General features: G+C 37.9%; 1 protein-coding gene across 1 annotated transcript in view; it reads left to right on the top strand.

The window, feature by feature from the left end:
• DOCK2 (dedicator of cytokinesis 2) overlaps positions 1-24,333 on the top strand; it is a 155,322-nt gene that overhangs the window by 31,648 nt on the left and 99,341 nt on the right. The window contains exons 23-27 of the mRNA XM_053956912.1: positions 243-377; positions 2,613-2,721; positions 9,080-9,150; positions 9,433-9,539; positions 23,519-23,667. Of these exons, the coding sequence (XP_053812887.1) occupies positions 243-377; positions 2,613-2,721; positions 9,080-9,150; positions 9,433-9,539; positions 23,519-23,667 (571 nt within the window). The remainder of the gene's footprint in view (positions 1-242; positions 378-2,612; positions 2,722-9,079; positions 9,151-9,432; positions 9,540-23,518; positions 23,668-24,333) is intronic.

Genomic DNA, 24,333 nt, shown 5'->3' with positions numbered 1-24,333 from the left:
AAGGATTGTGTAAAGTCATGCTGCTCTTTTGGGATTTCAGATTTCTCTCTTGCTTGTGCAACTAAGAATTTGTTCCTCATTTGTTTATACTGACAGAATTTGTGCAACATAAATCCAGAAATACACTCAGTTTGTTTTCTTGTATGTGCTTGACCAAGCATGAACATGTATTTAGAGCTGCCAAAGAAGCTAATTAAAAAATAATACTGAAAATTATTTTTAAAAATGTTTTTAAACTTCAGGAAATTAATGAGTGTTCTGAAGACATACTTGGATACTTCCAGCCGAGGGGAGCAATGTGAACCTATCCTCAGAACTCTGAAAGCACTGGAATATGTTTTCAAGTTCATTGTTAGATCAAGGACATTATTTTCCCAGTAAGTACTCAGATATTGCAATTTAATTAGCTGTCTAACATCAGACATAGAAGAACACCTGAGAAGTAGAAAAAGTTGATTCTAGAACAGAGCTTTTTTTTAATTTTTATTTTTACAAATAAAACTGGCAACTGCTTTAAAATACAAATAATGCTGAGATATGTTTTGTAGAGGGAATATTCCAAAATCTGCTTTCTGATTCTCAGTGTAAGTTCCAGAGATGTGTTCAGTAATAGCAGCATGTTTCAAAGGGTGATTATTCTTTGTGTCAGGTGGCTTGGCCTAAGACCAGTGGATGGCCAAACGTCTCAACAGATGGCTGGAGGCTGGAGACTTGTCCTTGAGAACACCTCAGACTGTGCACAGAGCAGTGTCATTGCAGCAACCATGGTCACACTGAATGTTGAGTTTTGGACCTCCTCTTGAGGAATTTACAGGGAACGCTCCAGGGACTGGATGTGTGTAGCTCAGGCAAACTGAGGTGTAATATTTACAAGTGGGGTTCAGGTTTAGGGGAAAAGGAGGAGGGGAGAGCAAAGGAAATGAAAAGTGGAAGGAGAAAAATTACATACTGGTAACTGTACTCTCCTCACATACCACAGACCCATTTCCTCAATTGCTTTCTGCTTCACTTTCTCCATTTATCCTGAGCTGGGTTCCCCCTACAGCTTGTTCTGATTTCCCTTTGCTCTGCGGCTGAAGGATTGCAGGAGCAGAGGTCAGGCAGTGCAGACTCAGACCTATAGGGACAGTTGGGTGTTGTGTTTGTGGCTGGCATTCACCAGAACAGGAAGGTTCTGTTCTAGCTATCTTATCCTCAGTGGGTGCTCTAATACAATTTATCTCTGATATCCCACTGTCCATTAAAAAAAAAAAATCCATGTAGATTAATAGTTTTTTAAAATGAAGTTTACTCGCTGGATTATGATGGTTTGGTTGAAGTCCCAGATTCAGAAGGAATTTGCTGCTATGGATAGTACCTTAGAAAAATTATTGTCTCTAGGAACTTACTACTTATAGATGGATACAGACAAACAAGGTGTAAAGCTGTATAAGGAAGCAGATGGTGCTCAGGAGAGCAGAATACAACTTTATCATATATTTTTATCATAGGTGTCAGGGCAGAAGGGTATATTAGAGTTTTGGGGAAGGAAGCATTGTGTAGAGGATTATGGAAAATTTCTTGTCTGGATGAAGGCCAGAAAGCAGAAGAGGTTTGTTTCAGGAAGAACTTTGATCCTCATTTGAATCTCTCGTGTTATCTTGCAGCTTAAAGTGTTCATTGGACAATCTGTAATAAAATAGGTTATTGCAATGTGTTACATACTCAGGTGATCAGCTACACATATCTACTCCTACTTAACCAGAGGTCTGAAACTCTAAATTCACTGGACAACTATTATTATTGTAGGCAGTCTTACATTTCAAATTGAAAAGAAAATCAAATGACACTGCAATACATAACTTTAAAAAGAGATTTTTCTCTTCTGATGGAGCAGAAGAGGCAACACTCAGCTCACAGTATTCTACTCCCATTTAAGGATTCTCTTGTCTTCTTTGCTTTTTTCTTAGCTTGTTTTTCTTTAACTCTTGACAGCTGTTTCACATAACTGTTTTCACATGTCACCAGTGTTTTTACTTTTTATGTAGGCAGTATTTAATACTAAGAGCCAGTATGAACAAGACAGGAGAGATAATCTGAGGGATTCAAACTTTAGAACAGGGGATGGAGAAATAATGGAGTGAGTTCAATTTAAATGCATTTTCAAACTTTTAAGTGTCAAACTGAGAGTTTTTTCAAAAAGCAGAGTGGTTAATGGGGCCAGTAAAAATAGCTCTTGGAAAAAGTGGCAACAGCAGCAGAAGACAGAAATTGTCATAATTTGTGAAAAATATCCTGGAGTATCTCAGTTGTAGTGGGGAAAAAAACCAAAGCTTTTTTTTTTTTTTTTTTTTTTTTTTTGCATACAAGTTACTTTGTAAATAAAATTACGTATATAAGCTCCAGTCTGGGAGGTGTAATGGTTTAGAGGCTTTTAAAACAATTGAAAGTGTTTATTATAGTGTTCAAACTGAAGAATTGCCACATGTTACAGTGAATAGAAGTTATGACCCATTGGGGAAATATCTATGTACATAATATTGGATCAGCTTCTGAAATATATATTCAATGTTAAATCTGTTGCATTTGGGAGAATGAAACCTGAAAGAATAACCTAATGCATTTTTCAACAGATTATATGAAGGCAAAGAACAAATAGAATTTGAAGAATCAATGAGGAGACTCTTTGAATCCATCAACAACCTGATGAAAAGCCAGCATAAAACTGCCATTTTGTTGCAGGTTGGTGTGTTCTTGGAAACCAGTTGGATTTTCTGTATGGTTTTTGTACATGGACTTTTTCTTCTCTTTAAATCGAGGAAAAGACACTCAGGAAATGTATCCAGTATGTCTTTTTTGTAATTCCCCTCTGTTGGAAGAGCAGGTTATCTGATAAATTTGGAGCCTAGTTTGAAAAGGTCAGACAAGATACACTAACAGAAATTCAGTGAATGTAGTCAAGGAAAGAGCCAAGGCACAGATGTTGGAATATTTCAAGCAATCTAATGACATGAATCCCCTCCTGGGACCTGAATGTTTAATTCTTGAATTTCTCCAGATAATGCTAAACAGGGATTACACCGTATTAGTTGGGAAAATGAATTTTATTGTTTCAATCTTTGGGAGTTACATTGTTTAAAAGGATCAGGGTTTGCCATTCATGTCAATCTCAGTTATTCTAACATGTCAGAATCTAATGTTTTAAAGAAAATGAGAAAAAAGGGAGCTATTAACATCACTAATATGAAATAATTGGCAGTTCTGTATTAAGATGAAAAACTATCAAGATTTCCTGTAAAATCTTCTTCCTGTAGAAGATTTATTAGACAGCTGCAATATTGATGCTTCAAACATTCTTTATTTAAAACTCATTGTATGCATTGGGCTTGAATCTTCCTCTGGTTTTGTGTTTTGATTCCTTTTGATATGACTTAGTAAGAAGTGGAAACCCATGAAAAAGTCTGTGTTGAATAAAACCTCAGGTGGCTGATGTTGAGATTTGTATCAGCTGACACTTTGCATGAAGTGTTTAATGTGCAACTGCAAAAGAGCTGAGAAAGTAAATACCAACTTAATTATATAATACCATGGTTACAGTAATAGTCTAAATGCATTTAAAAATCAATCAGATACTCTGTTACTTGATAATGCTGTCAAGGACTTCCTGGGAATAGTTTATACATTTGAATACTGCATCAGAATCAGGAGAATCTTCTGAAGAAAAAAAAGCCTCTTTAAAATAATACTGAAAGAGTTTATATAATAATGTTTGCTCTTGTACTAATTAAGAAAGAGATCTTGGAGGATTTGGTGCTCTTTGGGGAGAGCTTGTCACATCCCTGCATTCTGCCCTGCCTGATCTCAGAGGGGCTGTGTGGGATTGTCCATCTGTGTCTGCTCTGATGAGCAGGACACTTTCTTCTTGAGAGTGACAAGAAAGGCTCACAGAAAACTTCTTCCTTAACAGTTTCTGGGTGTGCAAGGGGCAGTGCTGCCCCTGAAGGGCTGCTGGCAGTGTTTCAGAACAGGTTGTAGTGCCAGTGGCACCAGAGCATTGCATGGACTGAGGAGTGTCACTGTGCCTGCCCTCATTTCCATCTTTCCATGTTTAATGCCAGCTCCCAGTGTTGTACCTGTTTAGCAAACATGCACGACATCTTGGCTGATGTTCCTCAGAAACAGCAGAACCTTGAAAACAGAGCTGAGCATCTCTGGAAAGCACTAAAGGAAAGAAATCTATGCTAATTTTAAAGAGCACATTAGTGTGTTTCATAAACAAACCAATTACTCAACAGTTATGCTTTGATCAATACCATATTGAAAATCCAAATTTTTGATTTCTAATGAGTGCCATCAGTTGTGCAAAATGGGTCCTATTTATTCATAACCTTGAAGCACTAGTGGGATTTTGAATCTCTAAATCTGCATAAGGTACTGAAAGTTTTCTTTAGCAGGAACGTTTTATGGCAGATGTGAAATACTGGTTTTTAGCATAACTTTGCTCTTGTTCCAGGTACTAATGACTCACACAGCTGTGAGAGAAGCCTACAAAGAGATTGCTTTACATACAGTAAATAAAAACTACTGTATCAATGTTATAAATTTCTCATAGGAGAGGCATGGAATAAGCAGAATGACAATAAAATTTCCAGCTGGAAATAAGTTGTGCAAAAAATATGAAATTAACACTCCCTTCCACTTCATCATGAACTCCATAGGCAGCCACAGCTTTCACAGGGGACAGAATTTCTGTGGCTGCTTGGAGGATACTTCAGTGCTGATACTTGAGATTCCTGCTCTGGTAGGTGGATTCAGGCCAGAAAATTGAGATAATATCTACTGAGAGGGAGGAGAAAGTAGTAGAAAGAAATTCATAAATCTGTCTCTGCCTAAATCCAACACTGATTTCCCTTGGGGAATTTGAGATGACAATGATGGATGTTGTAGTAGTACAAATTAACTTTGCAGAGTAAGGGACAGGTGGTTATTCAGTGATTCTACAGACACATGGGACTCTATGGATGTTACAGTTTGTAACTTCCAGAGAGGGAAGTTCAGAGAGTCTGTTGGAAAAATACAGGAATAATCAGAGTATTAAAACTGGCTTAAATCTGTCACACTTAAATCTGTCATTGATAAGTGGAACATAGATTGGTAGGATCATTTGAGTGTGTTCAAGTAGATTATGGTCTGAAGATATCAGAGAAGAAAGTTTTAGGAGCCCTGAAGTAAGTTAAATTGGGTTTTTCAGGATATGGAAACTTGAAATAGTATGCAGAGCCTTTGAATGTGAAATTTTACTCTTATTTCATCCTTGTTTGTCCACATGCCTATCAGATTTAGCTGTAGATGATTTAAAGAATTATTTTGAAACCTGAAGTTTCTTGGTCTCTGATTTTTTTTTTTTAATTTGGAACTCAGTATTTTAGCCAGTAGTAATTTCCCAGTTGTTTTTAGTGATAGAATCACACTCAGGCTTGCATAGAAAATTAATTCACTCAGGAAAGGATTTTTTATAAAATTATGTGTTATATGGAACAGCCTCATCTGTGCCAGAAGCACTTTATTGTTTCAATTTTAACTTTATCTACTGAGTGATATCTTACTTCCTGATCTGTTAAACGCTGTATACGTTTACAAAAAAAGTTAAAATCTCTTTTCAGTCCTTGTTCTAAGGCTACTGAAGTGCATTGAGGCTTTGACTTACTGTAATGCCTGAGCTTTGGGAAGGGCAGATATCTGGTTTTGTTTTGAGTATGGTTCATATAAGCTTTGAACAGCTGAAGACTGAATTCATTGTTGGCAAACTGGAAATGTACATATTAATCCACGTTAACCTTTTAAAAAAAAAAAAAAAACAATTCTGGAGTTGGTCAAGTTCTCTTTTGTGTTTAAAGATACAGACAGAATGCTTCTCAACTTCAGCGTTGCATGAAGTAATTAAACTGCAATTAGGAATATATTTTCAATATTCCTACTGTGCTGATGTTTAAGAGCAGCCATGTGAGCTGCAGGGTGGCCTGGCTGCAGGTCCTGGCATGGTGCTTTGTAAGGCTGGCCCCTGGGGCGGAGGTTACCGTGGTTTAATTTCGCCAGTACAAGAATTAAGGTGCAGCTATAGGGTAAGGAAGGATTCCTCCTTTTAAGAGTTTTTTTAACAGTTTTTTCTTGTAATGATTTAAAAAAATTAGTTCATAATTACACTGTCTTTACAGTGGTAGGGCTTTCTAGGCACTAGATGTAAACCTTTCTTTAATTTCTTTTGGCAGGAATGATGTTACAGCTTGGTTGCATTTATCAGTTGCTCTTCTGTAGCCATTGCTGATGACTTTTGTAGACTTTACAGAGATTTTTTTTCATGAAGTCTGTACTTCTAGGGGAGAGAATCCTTGAAATTTGGAAACCTGGAAATCATTCTCCAGAAACTGCAAAGAGTTTGGTGAAGGGAGGCTTGGGAATAGAGGAGGTATCACTACCTTCTATCTTTTGCCTGAGCACTCAGGGAGAAAACATCATTTTTAGTGGTTGTCTTTTGTGTCTGCTTAAATCACCCTCTATTTCTGGAAAATAAAATGGAATGAATGATTTTTAAATTTCAGAGTATATGTTTTTTAGATTGTTCTACTGTTGACTTCTGATTTGTAGTCTGTGAGTGTGCCCTTTCATTGACCAGCTTGTTTTCTCAACCTTAATTTACAAATCAAGCCCCTGCTCCTTTCCCAACTGTTCTGTTCCCCAACTGACACACCACGTTTGACCTACAGATGGTCTTGTCTGCTGCAAATGTCAGCTCTCCCCAGCTTGCTCCTAGGCACTGATTTGAGAAAACACATCTCCCTGAGCTGTGTGTGCTTTCAGAAACCTTAGATGGCATGTTCTCAAGGTCATTGAAACACAGGAAAAAGAAATTGTCTGTGGCACTGAAAAATATGAAAAATAATGGAATATGAAGCTGCTGGTTTTTTCTCATTCTTCCCCATGCAATTTTGATCCACCCTACTGTTGCAGTAGATTCTAAGGAATTTGTGCATCTCAGTACATTTTTCTTAGGAGAGAATAAGCCTAGAAAGGTACTGATAGTGATGCTTTGCTTGTGGTGCACAAAGGGGGATGGCACAGTAACTTCTTCAAGTTGCCTTGATGGCAAGTAAAATTAGATTAAGAAACAGAGCACCAGTGATTTATTTGAATGTACTTTTTATCTCATGGGTACGCGAATTTCATGAATATGTATAATGTAATGCTGCAAAAAGAGGGCAGCTAAAAATAAGCTTGGTCAGGAGTAAAGGTTAAAATAAATTTAACTGTACATTGTATAAGTAAGAAATAATTTTCTGCAGTGCTGTGGGTTTATCTGTATCCTGCTTAAAAACCTAATCTCTTAAGGTCTGAAGAATGCAGAACATCTTGTACTGCTGACTAGGAGATTTTTATGCCTTCATTAAGGGGGCAGTGCTCAATTGTGTCCATAGTGCATCATTTGAAGCAATTATTGCAAATGAAACTTGGGAGCCTAAAATAGTGCAGGGGATATACTCATTATTGTACTTCAGCTGGAACTGTGGATCTGCAGAGAGGTTGCATTTCTATCCTCCCCTCCTATGCAAGTGTAGAACAGGGAATACGTGAAAGTCAGCACAATAGCCCAGGTGCCAGTGAAGTACTGCTTGAAATATTTTGTGTACTGGTGGCTCTGTCTTTTATCAAACATCTTTCACAGTACCTGTGAACTGCTGTAAAATGAAATTCAGATGCTGCTGTGCAGTCTCTTCTTGCAGTGTCTGTTGCTTGAAAAGCAAGGAGCAGCACCTGTTTGAATTAAAGCTGGAGGCAGTTTCCAGCCCAACACAGGTGTTTGTTTGGGTGCTTTAAATAGCCCAGGGATTGCCCAAGATCAGTAGAAGGTAAAATCTCTTTGTGGAAGTTGCAACAGCCTTTAAACACTCCTTTGACCTTTCTAGGTTTGTGTATGAGTCTGGGATGAGATCTGCAGGAGAATGACTTTATCTGAAGGTATCATAAACCAGCACTGAGTCTCTTTGAAATACTGTATTCACTCATGCTGCAGACTAAGCTCTCTTTTTCAATCAAGACATAATTAGTTTTTTGGGTTCTTTTTTAATTGGCTACTGCAGTGGAAGCTTATACAAATAAAATAATAGCTTTGTTGTGGTTAAAAGGTCTAAAAGAGAGCCAAAGAAAGCTGTGCTCTGATTGTCTTCGTTCTAAGCCCCCTACTCTCAAGAAAGTTACTAATGTTTTTATAAGGAGCTTGCTGTGTACAGGTAAGAGAAATATTGAACCTAGATAGGCTTCTATCAGATAGATCAGTAATAGAAGGCTTCACATCACTGTAATTTAGTTTTTAGCAAGATGTTAGTAGGAATTTATACCCTAAAGCGTCACAGTGAAGTAAAGTACTACAAATTAGTTTTTATGCATATTAACCTTAAGTGTTAGTGGTAATTTTGAGCCTGAAATTGCCTGCTGAAGTCTTCTTGTCCATGTAATAAGAGTAACTTGTCTCTTAGCCTTGTCAGGGTAAGGTTTGATTATCCCACTATGTTATCAAAATATACCTCAGGAACTGATAGGAGGAGATAAACCCCACAGCTTAGCTGTAGATGGTTGGTTAGGGCATGACACCCCTTTTCATCTCTTCTGGAAAGGGTGGCATTGGGGTGGGTGGGTGACTGCTGCCCCGACTTCTGCCTCCTGCATGGCACAATTCTGGCATGGAATTGATACAGATCCTGCTTTGATCCATGCTTGGTTTACTCACCTGCATCATAATGACACTTCTAGTGCTCTGCAGGGAGATAATCTACAAAGCCTGGACCCTTTCACTGGTTGGGTTGGTTTAACTCTCACAAAGAAAGTTAGATCCACTTGAAACTATGGTAGTTAAGTTCCTCTGTATACCCTTGGCACATGCAACACTGTGACAAAATTTATTCAAATGTGATGTAAAATTTCAGTCTTGGGAAAGAAGTCCGAGTTCATCAGTTTGTTTTGTGTCTCTGTGTGTTTTTGTGTGCTCTGTGCTGTTCACGTGCATGTACAAACACACAGGATTAACATGACCTGTCTGTCAATGCAGGTTGCTGCCTTGAAGTACATACCATCAGTTCTTCATGATGTTGAAATGGTTTTTGATGCCAAGTTACTTAGGTGAGTCACTCTTGAACATTTCCTCATTGTCAGCAATTAATTCTTGCAGATCAATTTAGGTCCACAAAGCTACACCAGTTCCTACTGATCAAGACAGTGGTGAGTCCCTGGATATGTTTATTGCTGGTCTCTTGTCAATATTTGTGATATATAAATAAATATAAATCTTAAAAAGTGATAAATATTTACAAATATGTGATCTCTTGCTCTTTCTCTCTGTCTTTATTAACACCTGATGAATTCATCTGTATGGTATTTATGACATTTTTCCTTTTCATGCAGCCAACTACTATACGAATTTTACACTTGCATTCCACCAGTGAAACTACAGAAGCAGAAAGTGCAGTCCATGAAGGAAATCGTACGCAGCAACCTTTTTAAAAAACAAGGTAAATACAAAGTGCCTCTAAGGCTTTGAATAAATGTGTGAAATTTTTCAGTGACTTACGTGTTGTGCAATTCACGTTTGAATTTGAGTGAAACAAATACTGAAAGAGTGTGAATGCCAGGAGCCTGGGCTCTGGAGGGGATTCATCTCTTTCTGCAGGATGGCAAGAGCTGTGCAAAGTGTGATTGCTGGCCTAGAGCAAGGAACAGGTGGGGCTCAGAGGAAGAGTTTTGTGTGGTTTTCTTATGTTGTAGTGGTTAGGGGGGTGAGCTATATATCCTCTCAACCCTTTTTAAGGTCTATAATGGAATAGGAACAGGAAATGAAACCTTGTGAACACAGATGTTCAATAAGGCCTCTACCTGGGAAGAAGGCAAAAAAAATCTGGTTGTGCTGTGGTACACTGAGCTGCAATGCAGCATTTCCACTTACAGGGATTACAATGCTTCTCAACCTCAGAACTTTGTGTCTTTCTCAGCTCTCAGGAGTGCTAATGATATTGAAATGCCTTTATCACCATTGTGCTCAGTTTTCCTTCATATTATCACAAGTGAATTTTTGCTGAAGGAGTGAATTTTTGCTGAAGGAATCCTATCAGAGTAGCCTAGTTCTACATGATTAGTTTCAGCTCAGTGTCAAGTGTTCTGACTCCTCTCCTGTGGACTGGATGGTTGCTTCTCTCTTTCCACCTTTTTGCTGTGTAGATAACCTTCAGAACCTCAAAGGCACACAGACTACTCAGATGAGCTCCAATTTCTGACAGCTTAGAGATAATGATTCTAGGATCTTGACAGTACAACAGTGGGTTGCAAATAGTGCTGTGTGCGAGTAGATTGAGAGAGGATTGCTTTGCTCACCTCATTCCGAGTTGCCAGGAGAGTGATGCACTTCTAACTCGCCAGGACAGATAAAAATTACTCTTTATTTTCAGACCTGTGTTGTATTCCATTGAGACTGCATTGTATATTGTAAGCTTTAACAATAGCTAGCTGTGTCTGGTATGTTTTAAGACCATTGTAGATTTCCTGGGCAAAAAAGTCAAGAAAATAATGTAGGTGGTTTTAATGCTTAGATTAAGTAATATTTTAACCTATCTTTATGTTAATAGTTTCATGGTCAATAACTGTGATTTTTTTAAATGATGTGTAAAAACATAGTTAAAAAAAAGTTAGTTAGTTCACGCACTATACGTTAGTTCACATAGTTCACATTTGCTTTGAATTTGAAACAAGTAGCTGCAGCTTGTTAGCTCCAGACACTCATCCAAACTATTAAAAGCAGATTCTAATTAATTTTCAAACAGTTCTAGTCCTGCATTCACAGTTTGCTCTGGTAGTTGACTGTATTTCTGTTTTACAAGCAGAGTCTGATACATCATTGCAGTATGAGCTGCCTTTACTGCTGCTGCTTCTAAAATCTGAAGTGCCAGACTTGATTTTACCTGTGGTGCTTGTGGTGAGCAGAATTTAGACCAGAAGGAGAAATATCCTCTCACAAGACTGAAAGACTCTTGGGTATAAATAAGGCACTCTCCTGAACTCTTGATCTTACTAGAGTTCAGTCAGCTACCCTGTGTTTAATACTGAGAAATTAGGTGTAAGCTATGAACTTGTTTTGGTTCAATAGTTTTTCTTTAAAGAAGCTCATCTCACTAAAGTACAGTTGTTATTGGTTCACAGATCAGGAGTGATGGTCAGGACAGCAGATCCCAGGCTTGTATAATAAGGAATAAACCTTAATAAATATTCGGAAGGAAAACAGTTGAACATACAATAACTGTGTACTTCACAGTTCTATTCACTAGTGTACATCCTACAGCTCCTTTCTTCCATCCACTGTGTGTTCCAGAAGAGAAAAGAGTGAGTTTTGGATTCCCAAGGATCTTTCATTGTAGTCTGCTTAGTGTGGTGCTTGTTTCATGTGTTTAACAGGCCTTTCCTTTAGCTGAGGTCTGTTAATGCAAAATACTCTCTAAAGCTTTTACTACTGCAGATAAATAATAATAATAATAGATTGCTGGTTGCTTGTAAATGCAGCTTGTCTGATGTCTTGAAATAAATAGCTGGTCTATCATGGGATATGTCTAGCTCAGGATGCATTGTGAATTTTAAAAAGCGGACACAGGTTCTGTTTCTGTATTTTTTAGGTAATAATGAATAAGAAATTTTGCTAGGAGGATTTCTAATTCTGGGGACCTTTTATAAAACCAATAAATGGTGGGTTTTGCATAGTGCTGACCAGATAATTAATACATTTTAATTTTTCCCCGACAGGTAGTTAGTGGATTCATTTAGTCTTAAATTTGTAGATGAAAAAAAATATATTGCCCAGAAGCTCTCCACTATTTCTTGCTAACATCAAATACTTGACAGCAGAACCAAGCTGAGAGCATGAAGGCAGCATATCACACTTGATTTGCCAGCCCTGCTGTTTCACATATATCCTGTATATCTGTGCATTGTGATCCAAACTTGCACTAGTAATTGGCAGTTAAAGTGTATCCACTACATAATATGTAAAAAATAAGTGCTTCTTTATGTGGGGATTATGTGTGCAAGATCTACCTTAAAATGTTTTTACTGTGATACTTAATACTTGTATTAATAATTGGTAATACTTGCTGTATAATTATATAACAATACTTAGCTATGTTCTTTTTAGAGGAGTCTGTGGAAATGGATTGATTTTTTTTTTTTAATTTATTAGTTTAAAACTAGAGAAGTCCTCCGAAGAAGCACTTGCCCAAAACAGAGAAATCAACTTGCTATCATTTTAAAATAAAACTAAAATATACTCTGTTTGTTTTAGTTTAATTCTAACATATTGTTTTAGCAATATTATTACTTATGTAATGATAGTACTAACAAGCAGTTAACTAGAAAATACTCATTTAAACATTTTGCATGTCAGTAGTTTGATGAAGTGACAGAATAAAACTGCTCCTTCCTGGTAATGTAGGATTTAGAATTGTCATTATTTTAGAATTAAAATGCCTGAAACTGACAACTTTGCTTTTTTATTTTATTTTTTCTTACTGGAGTAGCAGTCACACCTTTACACCATCCTTGGTGCAACCTGGTCAGGGTCAAATAGACTCTTGCAAACATATTTTCTGTTTCCTGAGACCATTCCCCGAAGTTGTCATTCCTCCAACACAGAATGGCCAGCTAACAATGCTCCTATTGCCTCAGTGGTGTCACCCAAGTGTCTTTTAGGGTATTTCATATTGGAGTTTCTCTGTTTGGTAATGATCTTTACACCTTTCCTTTCACCCAACTGCCTCTACATTACTAATGGCAGAAAATCATCCTTTACATAATTACAGGGTGGGGTTTTTTATCTAAATGATATTTTTGATTATTTGCATTTGTTTTGTTTTCAACCTTAACATTGTAATTACCATAGAGGTAATATCGTACATATAGTATATATATATATATATATATATATATATATATATATATATATATATATAGTCTCTCTCTATATATATATATGTATAGTATATATAATACCATAGTCCACATCATGTTTAGGTGCAGGCACTGAAGAATGTGAAAAGACCAATACAAAATTAAGTATCAATATCATAATATAATATATAACGAAATATTATTACATTATTATTAGATCTATTATTATACAATACATAATATTATAGTGGTATGAAAACATTTCTCTGCTGTGCTGTTGGAATACTGTGCGCAAAAAATAGCAAACAAATATTTTTTCATTTACATTGCTGTGGCTTAAAATAGAAAATTCTAAAGGTGCTTTTTTTGCTGTACATTAAATCCAATTGATTTTCAAATTAATTGGGTAGAGAACCAAGTGTGTGTGGGGTGTAGACACCGCCTGATTCATTACTGCACTCAATGAGCTGGAAGGTCATTAACAAGAATGAAAGCACATGTAGGCTATCTCAGAATAGGATGCAGCATGATAATTAAGGTAAGATTGCCAACAGTATCATTAACTAAAGTTCACATTTATCTAGAACAGGTAGTACTTTTTTCTGCCATGAATATGGAATATATTTAACTACACTGCTAATTACAGCGAAGTCTATTAATTTGTGTATGTTTCAGATTATCCATTTTTCTTCCAGACTTTTAGTCTCTTTCCAGGTAGTTCATTGTAGTTGTTCAATTAATTTACATCCATTCCCAGAGGTATTATCTTTATAATTCAATTGGATTGCATATACTGGCATTTCTATTCTTTGACCCATTGATATTCACAGCATTTTCTAAAGAAGCAGACTTGTGGAAAACATGGGAAAGTGTTTCAGAAAAAAATTTTAAAACTCAGTGAAATTTGCCTTTATTAAATAAGTCACACGTGAACCTGAAATTGGAAACCTTGAGGGTAAACTGAATTTATTGCTAAGTATTCCCAGGCATTCAAAATTTCCACTGTAGACTCGTGGAGTGCTTTCATCAGATAGGAAATGGTCCCGTGCACCTCTGCTGTAATTGATCTTCAAAGGCCTTGCAGCACTAAAGCACTTTTAGAAGCCTCTAAATTACATTGCTATTTTTTTGTAGAGGCATTGATTTCTTGTTCCCACTCTGTAACTATAACACAGCTTGGAGAGGTTATGGGGGTGCAGGTGTTTGAGGGGCTGAGTGCAGGATGATGGATGCTTTCCACTGCTTGTGCACTTTCACCGTGGCATTTAGGAATGTTCTAACAGGATGTGTGAGCAGACTTTTATGCAGCCTTGTCTTTAGAAAATATTAAGTCCTTTTTGGTCAGAGGACAAGAAATCTGCTTAATTTTTGACACTTTGCTTTTAGATTTCTTGATATTTTATTATTTGCAAATAGCAAAGTGACAGAAATGGTTGCCTTGTCTCATATAAACACCTCTAATGGGATTTTAGAGCCCCTTTTATTATGTAAGAAACTGTCTCCTGTCATGTCTGTCACTCTGTTTAGTAGGATGTAATGGATTATTCTCTCCCTGTTGTGAAAAAGTTTTGTTAGAATTGTTTAATTTCTACGTAAAACTACTTTTCAGGAGTTACTGTTTCATTTGTTTATTTTTAGGAAACTTATTGCCAAAATTCTGCCACCATCTTTCTGTTTCTGAGAAAATAACAAATTAAGATATAGCTGTTCGTAAATCACATGGAGTTTTTATCGTAGTTAGTGTTGCTGAGTTTATAGTATTGGGAGCTAGATGTTTATTCTAAGCTGGGCCTGGAATATTTACTGACATTATGCTGAAACTTGTAAATGAACAGCCTTGAGAGAACTGTTTTTTATTGATGAGAAAGTAATATAAAGTGCTTCTACACACGATGGAATGTGTATGTTTGATAGTGGTGCTTTGGACACTGCATTCCCTTGTGGCCCAGTCCTGCAGAGGGGTTTGTGCTGCAGCAGAGCTGAGATCACCCCAAAGAGCAGGAGCTCTAAGTAGGGCACACAGATGGTCACTGGCAGGGTGGGAATTTGGTTTGTCTTGGCTGGAAATGCAGGCCCTGTGCTCACTGTGGCTCCAGACACGGCTGCTGCATGTTCAGCATATGCAAACCACTTGCTGATTTTGGAAGAACAGCAGCAAGAGACATATGTTAGCACCAGGGGTTAATTTGCCAGATGCCAGAAGAAATGCTGGGACTGTAGCTTTTTTTTTTTTTTTCTCGTTGAAGAACTCTTTCTATTGTTTTACTGTTTAAACAAGTATTGCACACACCCCTAATCACACTGATTTCCTAACACTCATGTACATTACTGAGTTTTACCCGTGAAATACTTGGTTTCATTTCACAAGTTGAATATTTTTTTCTAGTTTGTGTTGATATAGTATATAACTTTTACCTTTAGGATTAAGAAAAGGTTAAAAAAAAAAAGCAGGGGGAGGAGTGATTTTTGGTTAAGCATCTTTCAGTTTCATTATTATGGTCAGGATTGAGTTACAGATATTGATTTTTATAATTATGATCTTACAATCTGGTTCCTAGTGACAAGAGTTCCTAAGCCTAAATTTTTGGGGTTTTGTGGGGGTTTTCTGTGATTTTTTTTTTTGCCCCTTCCCTGTGTTCAACACAACTTTGAAACATTTTTAAAATACTTGAACTTGGAGATTGTTCATGCATGTGACTCTGCTGTTTTTAGCTACTGGGAAAAAATGGAAATTAGTCACTGTTCATATATTCCTTTATAACCTTCCTTTAAAGGTTCTGTATAGAAACCCAGTCTATCCTGTAGATTCAGTCTTGAATTTTGCATTTGGCTTTTTTATTTATTGGCGTGTTTTTCAGGGGTACATTACCTCTAAAACATTACTTCAAGTCATATATTCCAAGCATTCATCTTTTGCCAGTTCTAATGCTGCAATATTTTGATATAAATGAGTATGGCATAAACACTTCTGTAGGTATGTGTAGGCACACATTTGTGATGAACATATGCAGATTAAAGCCATTACTTGTGTTTATGGAGGAGTAGGAGATATGCTTGATATTGCAACTGATAACTTTTTGTTAGACTTGACCCATTATGGCATACTTGTAGTTACATTTTTTAAAAAAATCTTGTTATGTGGAGGGGAATCAAGTGAGGTAAACTAGTTTTAACAATGAACTTCTAAATGTGTGTGCAAAATGTGGTTTACAATCACTTCAAATAGAAAAGAGATCAAAAACATATTAAAGCAGTTGATAATGACACATATTGGGCGTCAGTAAAATGAAATGAGGAAATGTGAAAATTCACAGACTCATAGGATGGCCTGGGTTGGAAGGGACCTAAAAGATGTGAACGTGCCAGAGAGGATGTGCTGACAAGGCTGTGTTGCAGCCTGGCAGACTGCAATGCCTGCAAGCTGGAAAAGGCACCAAGGGCTGGGAATGCTGCCTTGGCTAGAGCAGGGCTGTGTTGGAAGTTCTGGCTGCCCTGGAGTGCCCGGTGTTCCTCAGCCCTCACAAGTGGGGACACTTGAACACACACCTGGAAGCTGGCAGGTGGAGCCTTGTGCTCCTGGGGTCAGGGCTGTGCTGGGGCTGGGGGTGCTGTACCTGTTGTGTCCTGCCTCACTGCTGACACTGAACTGCCAGCAGCTGCCGTGTGCTGGCCTCACAGCACCCCTGTGTTTCTCCTTCCTTCATGTTCCTATTAGAGTCCAGGACACAAAGAGAATTTGCATCTTGCAGTGCTGTCAGAATCTGTAGGTGACCTGTGGTACCTTCCTTTCTGTGGCTCTTATCTAAGCTGTGAAATTTTAATTAAGATTCAACAATGAATGAAAAAGATACCATTTTAAAATCACTACTCTTGGGCTCCCCACTAAACCAAAGAGTTAAATTGCAAATAACAAAGAGGCAAGACTTTTAACAGGATGATTGCTGCAGTTGTGAACAGATGTCCTTTGTGAAGAAACACAATGCTTTAATTGAGCACTGGCTGCTATCAGAGGTCTCACCTCATTGAAAGAATGTTGTTCATTGGCTTTATTTTTAATGCTTTGTTCTAAATCTGTATTCAAATGACACCTATGTCCTTATTAAATTGGCATGCCAGTTTTTAAGTGGGCATGAAGCCATTCTAACAGATGGATATGACTACAGGCATGCCAGGGAATCAAGAGAAGTGTTTCCTAAGGGACACAAAAGTGATGTTAAATCTTTATTACCATTTTGGCTGCACATATGAGGCAGTCAGGAATGAAACCCGTCTGTGATTTTTGCTGAAGGAGACCCAAATGTCTTTTTTAATGACATGATTGCATTAATGACTTAAGAGTTTGAATTTCATTTACCTGGTATATAAGAAATCATTACCTATCTTCCAAAGGGAATAACGTAAATAGAAGGGTTAAAAAACCAACTTAAACCCAAAATAGAAAGCACATAACTGCTCAATCTTGGACAACAATGCATCTACCTGTCCTTATGCAGGAAGGTGCTGCCAGGGAACCTCTCCAAGAAGTGTGTTGGAATTTGGGATTGATGAATAATGCATAATACTAAATCTTTTGACAGACCTTGATGAAGAAAATGCAAGATGCTCAAACTGTATGTTGATGTTTTATGTGTTCAAATAAAAGTTGGGGCAGCTAGAATGAAAACAGTCAAACAGTTGGGCTTTTTCATGCTTTTGAACATTAAAGAATAGATTGTTGGCAATGTTCTTACATTATTTATCAAGCAGAAAAGAAATCAGGTAGTATTTAAATAGACATCTGCCTCTCTCCATGTCTCTCCCTTGTCTGTCTTGAGCTTTCTTGGGGCATGGAAGGAGGTGTGAGAATGTGAATTGCTTCATCACAGACTTAGAGATTTGTTTAGGTTGGAAAAGACCCTTAAGAATGAGTCCAACTGTAAACCTAACCCTGCCAAGTCTGCCACTAAACCATGTCCCCAGATCCACCCATCTTTTAAATCTCCCCAGGGATGGTGACTCCATCAGTGCCCTGGGCAGCCTGGGCCAGGACTGGACAACCCCTGAGTTTCTGCTACTTGAGAGAGCAACATCCTCTCTACACTCTCAGGGAGTTGCAGAGGAAGAATGTCCCCCCTGAGCCTCCTTTTCTCCTGGCTGAGCCCCCAGCTCCCTCAGCCTCTCCCCATCACACTGAGCTCCAGCCCCCTCCCCAGCCCCGTTCCCTTCTCTGGCCTCCTCTCTCGGTGCCTTTCTTGCCTGAGAGCCCCAGGACTGGACAGAGCCCTCAGGGCGTGGCCTGAGCAGTGCCCAGCACAGGGGACAGTCCCTGCCCTGCTCCTGCCACCACACCATGGCTGGGACAGGCCAGGTGCCCTTGGCCTCTGGCCCACCTGGGCCATGTTCAGCTGCTGTCACCAGCACCCCAGGTCCCTCCTGCCTGGAGAACAGCACCTGGCACTTCACCCTAAAGCAGCTCTCCCTGCTGGCCTTGGCCATCCACCCAGCCTGGCCAGGTCTGCCTGCAGAGCCCTCCTGCCCAGCTCAGTGCCATCTGCAGCCTTGCTGAGGGTGCATCCAGCGATGAGCCTAAATCATCAACTACAACATAAAGTTTTATTTTAGCTATTTTTTCAATTACAGTCTTCCACAATTCTCCTCATTTTTTTTCCTCCTTTTCCCAGGCCAGTGAATTGCTGATGTTTAAACAAGCACTTGGCTGATTTTCCTTACCTAACCTGTGCAACGATACCTTAGTATTATAATCAGAAATTTATATACTGGTTCAATAAACTTTTCTTTGTCTCAAGATGGTACAAGAATTTCATATTTTATGTGATGTCCTAATGAAATAGTTTTAGCTGGGTTTTCAAAGATACAAGGAAGGAACTACAAGTTTATATTTACTTTAGTCCACCTGCAGGCTCAGGCTGAGATCAGGCCTACCTTGCTACAAATACTGGGTTTTTTTCCAGTTGCTTCAATTGTATGTGTTTTTCAGAATATCTTTGAAGTTCATCCTCATATGGGATGATATTAACTGGTAGGGGTCTTCTAAAACCTAATTAGTTTTTCCTTTTCTTCTATTTATGTATGATGTCCTTGAAGTGCATTGCAAAAATAAGTAATTCTCCTTATAATCAACAAGCTGAGTTTATCTTGCAGCCAGTCAAAAACTATAGGCATAAAGCATTCATATTAACCAAACTACTTAACACAAAAAAATAAATTTTCTTAATAAAATCTATTCATTCTTTACATATTAGTATTAATGGAAAGTTTGGCATTTTTTAAAGGAAATAATATAGCTAAGAAGAGTTAAACAACCTTTGAATTTCCATGTAGCTTAACACTTCAGCATTGTTCACATCTGAAAATACCCTGTAAATAATTCATCAGCTGCATATGTTAGGAGATTCTGTATGTATCAAATATGGATCCAATCTTAATTTATATTGCCAAGTACAACTGGGATTACTGAAGCTTGCAGAGCAATTAGCTCTAAAAACTGGAGGAAACCATTTGTACCTTCTGCCTCAGCTGTTCTCTCAGCACAATAAGAAAATTTGGTCTGTGCAAGAAGCCCTGCCTTCTCCATGTTTAAAGAGTATGAAATGGCTCCATATGGAAGACAAATTATGTCAAGACTTGATTCTTTCCCCAAAATACACGTGTGTGGTTTTTAAATGAGATGTAGATAGCAGCAGGCATTTTGCCTTCTGGGAGGAAGCTTTAAGTGACCTCTGAATGCTGGTATGGAAGAGTTTTAAATTCAATATGTTTTGCTCCCACTCCTCTTTAAGGTGTTTGGTGCAACTTGTTAGTTATGATCTCATCTGTGCTTCCTGATTATTGATCAAATGGGTATCCCTGGCATGTGAAGTCAGATGGAATTTGGTTATTAATATACCCATAATATTTACCTTGAATCCTAGGGGTTTATTTTCTATATGAGGACAAATTAAAAATGGACTTTATCTAGAAGACAAGATTCCTCTTGATCAATGACTTTGCTCAGTTTAGTCTCTTACTTTCCTTTTGAAATAAAGCTCATTAACTATAGGTTTTTATTATCCACTTGCTCCTGGTAACTTGGAAAGCTACCCCAAAGGAATTTTTGTATTTGCTAACTGTCAGACAGTTCAAAGGGACATCTAATAGCTTGAAATTGAGCTGGATATTATTTTGAAGGAGTGAAAGCAATAAGTATGTTTATCCTGCCAGATGTGAGAGTGAAATGTGCAAAGAACCTTCCATCTTCTTTGTGAGAGGTGAAAAGTGACTGAGATGTCACATACTGTGATGTGACTTTGAACTCTGCTGTTCTGAGCAGCCTGTTAGCATAGCACTCCCTACTGACACCTTTTGAAGTGCAAGTGTTTTCAGGGCATTATTTTTAAGAATGGTAGTTGTGGGGAAAGAATTGCCAGCTGAATTTCTCACATGCTGCTGATTTGGAATCTGTATTTCTACGTGTCATTGCAGATTAGTTAAATGTTGAGTGTATTTGTCTAAATATGTTCATCTTCATGTTGAATTAGTTGTAGCTGTTACTGTGTCTGTTGCAGATTGTTAGAGTGTTATGAATCCCTGTTCAAAGTGTAATTTATACAAAGCAGGCTGAGAGCAGAGAACTTGTGGCACAAAGTGTTGCCATGGGTAGAAGTCTGCTGTAACTGCAGAGTTCAGGCAGGGAGAGGAATGCAGGTGAGTTTTACTGCCAAGAGTTTCATTGCTGTATGGGATCCACAATGCTATAGAGAAATGTGGGGTTTAGCTGGGGATGAATCTTTTCTTCAGCATGTCCTGCACACAGTCAGAGAATCTGGAGAGGAACACAGGGATGGAGCAGAGTGGAGACCAGAAAAGAGAAATTTTACTATATGGGTATTTCCATACAGGTTAAATATATGTGAAACAGTGTTTATGCCTCACTACAGATGCTGTGCAAGTTCTAGGGATTAAAATGACAAGAACTGGATTTCACCTATCTGTCTTTAGAGTAATGAGTTTGATATAATCTCTTCTGATATAGGATGCCTTGATGTTTGTGCCCATGGATTAAAAAAGCCCCAAAAATGTCATTATTTATGTATACAGGCATATATGTAACTTTGTTCCTACCTTTCTGATAGTCTCTGTCCATTTTCCAGAGATTCAGGATCTCCTGTAAATTTCTTGCTGTGTTGTGGCACTTACTCACTATCCTTGTCTTCTCTGTTCAGTTCCTGAGTTTTCATTATAAACTGGTTATTTGCAGTGCACCAAGCTCCTGCCACACTACTTCTGATTAGCAGTTTTGGCAATCGAGGATACTAGAATAGTTGAAGAATACTTGGAAGGAATCTGGGAATGTGTCCAGTCCAAGCTCCAGCTCAGCATGAGGTCAGCTCTGAGGTCAGAGCAGGTTGTTCCAGGACAGAGACTGTGAAACCTGTTAGTTCTACGCCTTGGCTGTCCATCTCAGGGAGAGGCTTTTCCTTCCATCCAGCATGAACTGCTAACTTGGCTTGTGATTCCTTTTTTTTATTTCATCTGATCCACTTTAAAATCTGTTAAATCTGTGCCATCTTTCAGTAAGACTTTTACACTTATGGTCCTTCTGCTAAGCACCTTTAAATGGAACTTGGTTAGCAATAAGTGCTATATCTAAAATATAGCTTAAATATTTTTGGAGCGGTCAGAATCTTGATGAATAAATTCTGAACTGGTCATACTAGGAACTGTTTCCCCCTTGGATAACCTTAGACTATTGAAGGACAGTTTCCACAGATAATAGTGAAAACAGAACTTAATTTTATTTACTAGCTTTTTCAAGAGTAGTGAGCTAATAATATCTTTTATAACTTGCACTTATTTGTTGACTGAATGTATAAACCCTTTATTTAAAAGTTCCTATCACATTTCAGCAAGTTTTCTGGGCATTGCATGTAACTTTTTTGTTGCTAATGATGTTTCTTTGGTTTAGTTTTGGCTTCAGCTAATAGCACTACATTTGTTTCATTTACAATTCATTAGAAGTGGTTCATATGAGCAAATCAAGGAAGTGTTTGCTAGGTACTGAATTACATCTCATTTTCAGAAAACTGGTAACATCGCTGCCTGCAGCTGGTGACCACGAAGCTGCCAGTCCTGACTTCTGGAGGGCAGGTGCTCTCTGTGTGCATGAACACAAACCCACACAGAAGAGCTTTAGGAGGGTTGGTATCCCCTGCTGCTGGGCTCCACTCTGTGTCCTGTGAGAGCAGCCCTTTGGTTTCTGCTGCACAGGGGAGTCTGGCCTGCAGGAAGTGCAGGCAGCGTGTCTGTGCAGAATTGGGCACATAAAGGAACTGTAGGCTGTGTGAAATTCATTTCTATGCTGCTGCTCAAACAGGTCTTGTGTTGATATGTGTTCTTTAACTGCTCTCTTACTGGTGAGTTTGTAATTTAGTTATTGGGTTCGATTTGTCTTGTAGCTTGCAATAAGTGTTACAGAAATAGTTACCAAGAGTAGAGATACTTTCTGAAGCAAGAAATTATGCTGCTCTTCAGACATGATTAAAAGCTCTTGGATTCATGTAGCTTGGAGCTGTTACTTCAAATAAGAATAATCTGCAGAGACTGCTTCTGTTGCTTCATCTGCAAAATTCAGACAGTTATAATCTACTTTCCATTCCTCTCCCTCTCTCTTTTTCTTTCTCTCTCTCTCCCTCTCTCTTTTTCTTTCTCTCTTCTCTCCCTCTTTGTCTCTTTCTTTTCTTCCTTCTCTCACCCTTCTCTCTTCCCTTATTCTGGGGGCATTCTGAGCCCCTGGCTTTTTTTAAATCGCATTAGATAAAGTTTCACCATGTCTCACCCTGCACTTGTTTATCAGGGAGTGCACTGTGTGTCCAGGTGCTCTAAATCATTTTGTTAAAAAGGTGTATTTTTTTTTTTTTATTCCTGGATAGATATTGCTCTCATTAAAGTTATTTCAAATTTGTGTATTTTTTACTCCTGACATTTCCTGTAAGCACCTCTCTCTCAAAAAGTCAGTGTATGTGTGAGACTGGAATGTAGCTTCATATTTGTGTCAGCTTCCTTAAATTTAAATAAGGATGAATGCATGCACAGCTCTCACTATCACAGGTTTGATAGGCCTTTCATTAGTCTTTTCTTCGTCTGCATTCTTTTATGTGCCTTCAGAAGATATGTTTCAAAAATTATGCACATAGTTCTGTTCTGCTGCTTGAGTCTTATTTTCAGAAATAAGTTAATAAATACAGTAATTTTCTTACATTAAAATCCTCCATTACTTAAAAAAAAATAATTTCAAGATGTTTTGTATGTAAGTGAGTAATTTATCCTCAAGTGTTTGATATAAGCTGAACACTCTTCAGAATTTAACTGAAGAAACTTATTTTTATCAGGAACTTTTGGTTTTGTTATATGAAAATACTGTTGACTTATGAAAATACCACACAAGTTTGGAATATTCCTGAGGCATGACTGGAAAATCAACAATTCCACGTTGGCACTGTGGCTGCTAAGGCATATTGTTTGGAGGAGGGTTTCTTTGCACATATTATTGCATTTATATTTGTTGTTAAGATAATTTGCTTTCTTTCAGAATGCAGGGACATTCTGCTTCCTGTGATTACAAAAGAGCTGAGGGAATTACTGGAACAGAAGGAGGATCAGCAGCTCCAGGTCCAGGAGAGGAAATACTGTGTTGAATTACTTAATAGCATCCTGGAGGTTCTGAGCTGTCAGGACGCTGTAAGTATTGATGATGATGTAGAGAGCCCAAGTCTGTAGAAAGCCTGAGCTGATTAGGAAGTAAATTATTGATGATGATTAATCTCTTTCAAATATTTAGTACAAGTCAGTGGCAAATTGAACTTTTCTCCTATTTTTCATAAACTTAAACCAAAGGGCAGTTGAGGTATTGAAGATGAATCCTGACTCCTGAGTAACCTGGTCCAGTTGAAGTTGTCTCTGCTCATTGCAGGGGATTGGGCTACATGACTTTGCAAGGTCCCTTCCAACCACAACTTTTCAATTATCCTGTAATTATTTTAATTACACAGAATAAATTTTAAATTTCATCTTGCTCCTTTTTAAAAACCTCTGTAGTTTCTGAAACAAATGCTTTTCCCTGTACAAATGTAGGTATGGTTTCTGCTTTCAGCAACCTCTGGGTAAAACAGATTACTCTTTACTATATTTTACTTGGATACTGTAGTTATTTCATCAGATTTCTGACATTTTGGAACACTGAAATTTTCATCTGGATGGTTCTTTTTTTTTCCTCATTTGAGAGAATATTCAATTGACTTTTTTGTCCCTCACTTTTTGATGAGCAGTAGGTTATTCAATGAAACTTCTTAATAATTTGAGGAATTTATTCTGAGAAAACATCATAAGTAGTTACATTAAGAAAGC

Source organism: Vidua chalybeata, chromosome 15, assembly GCF_026979565.1.
Source record: "Vidua chalybeata isolate OUT-0048 chromosome 15, bVidCha1 merged haplotype, whole genome shotgun sequence".
Taxonomy (NCBI): Eukaryota; Metazoa; Chordata; class Aves; order Passeriformes; family Viduidae; genus Vidua; species Vidua chalybeata.
The sequence above is the reverse complement of the archived record's forward strand: the minus strand, read 5'-3'. Positions and strand labels throughout refer to the sequence as shown.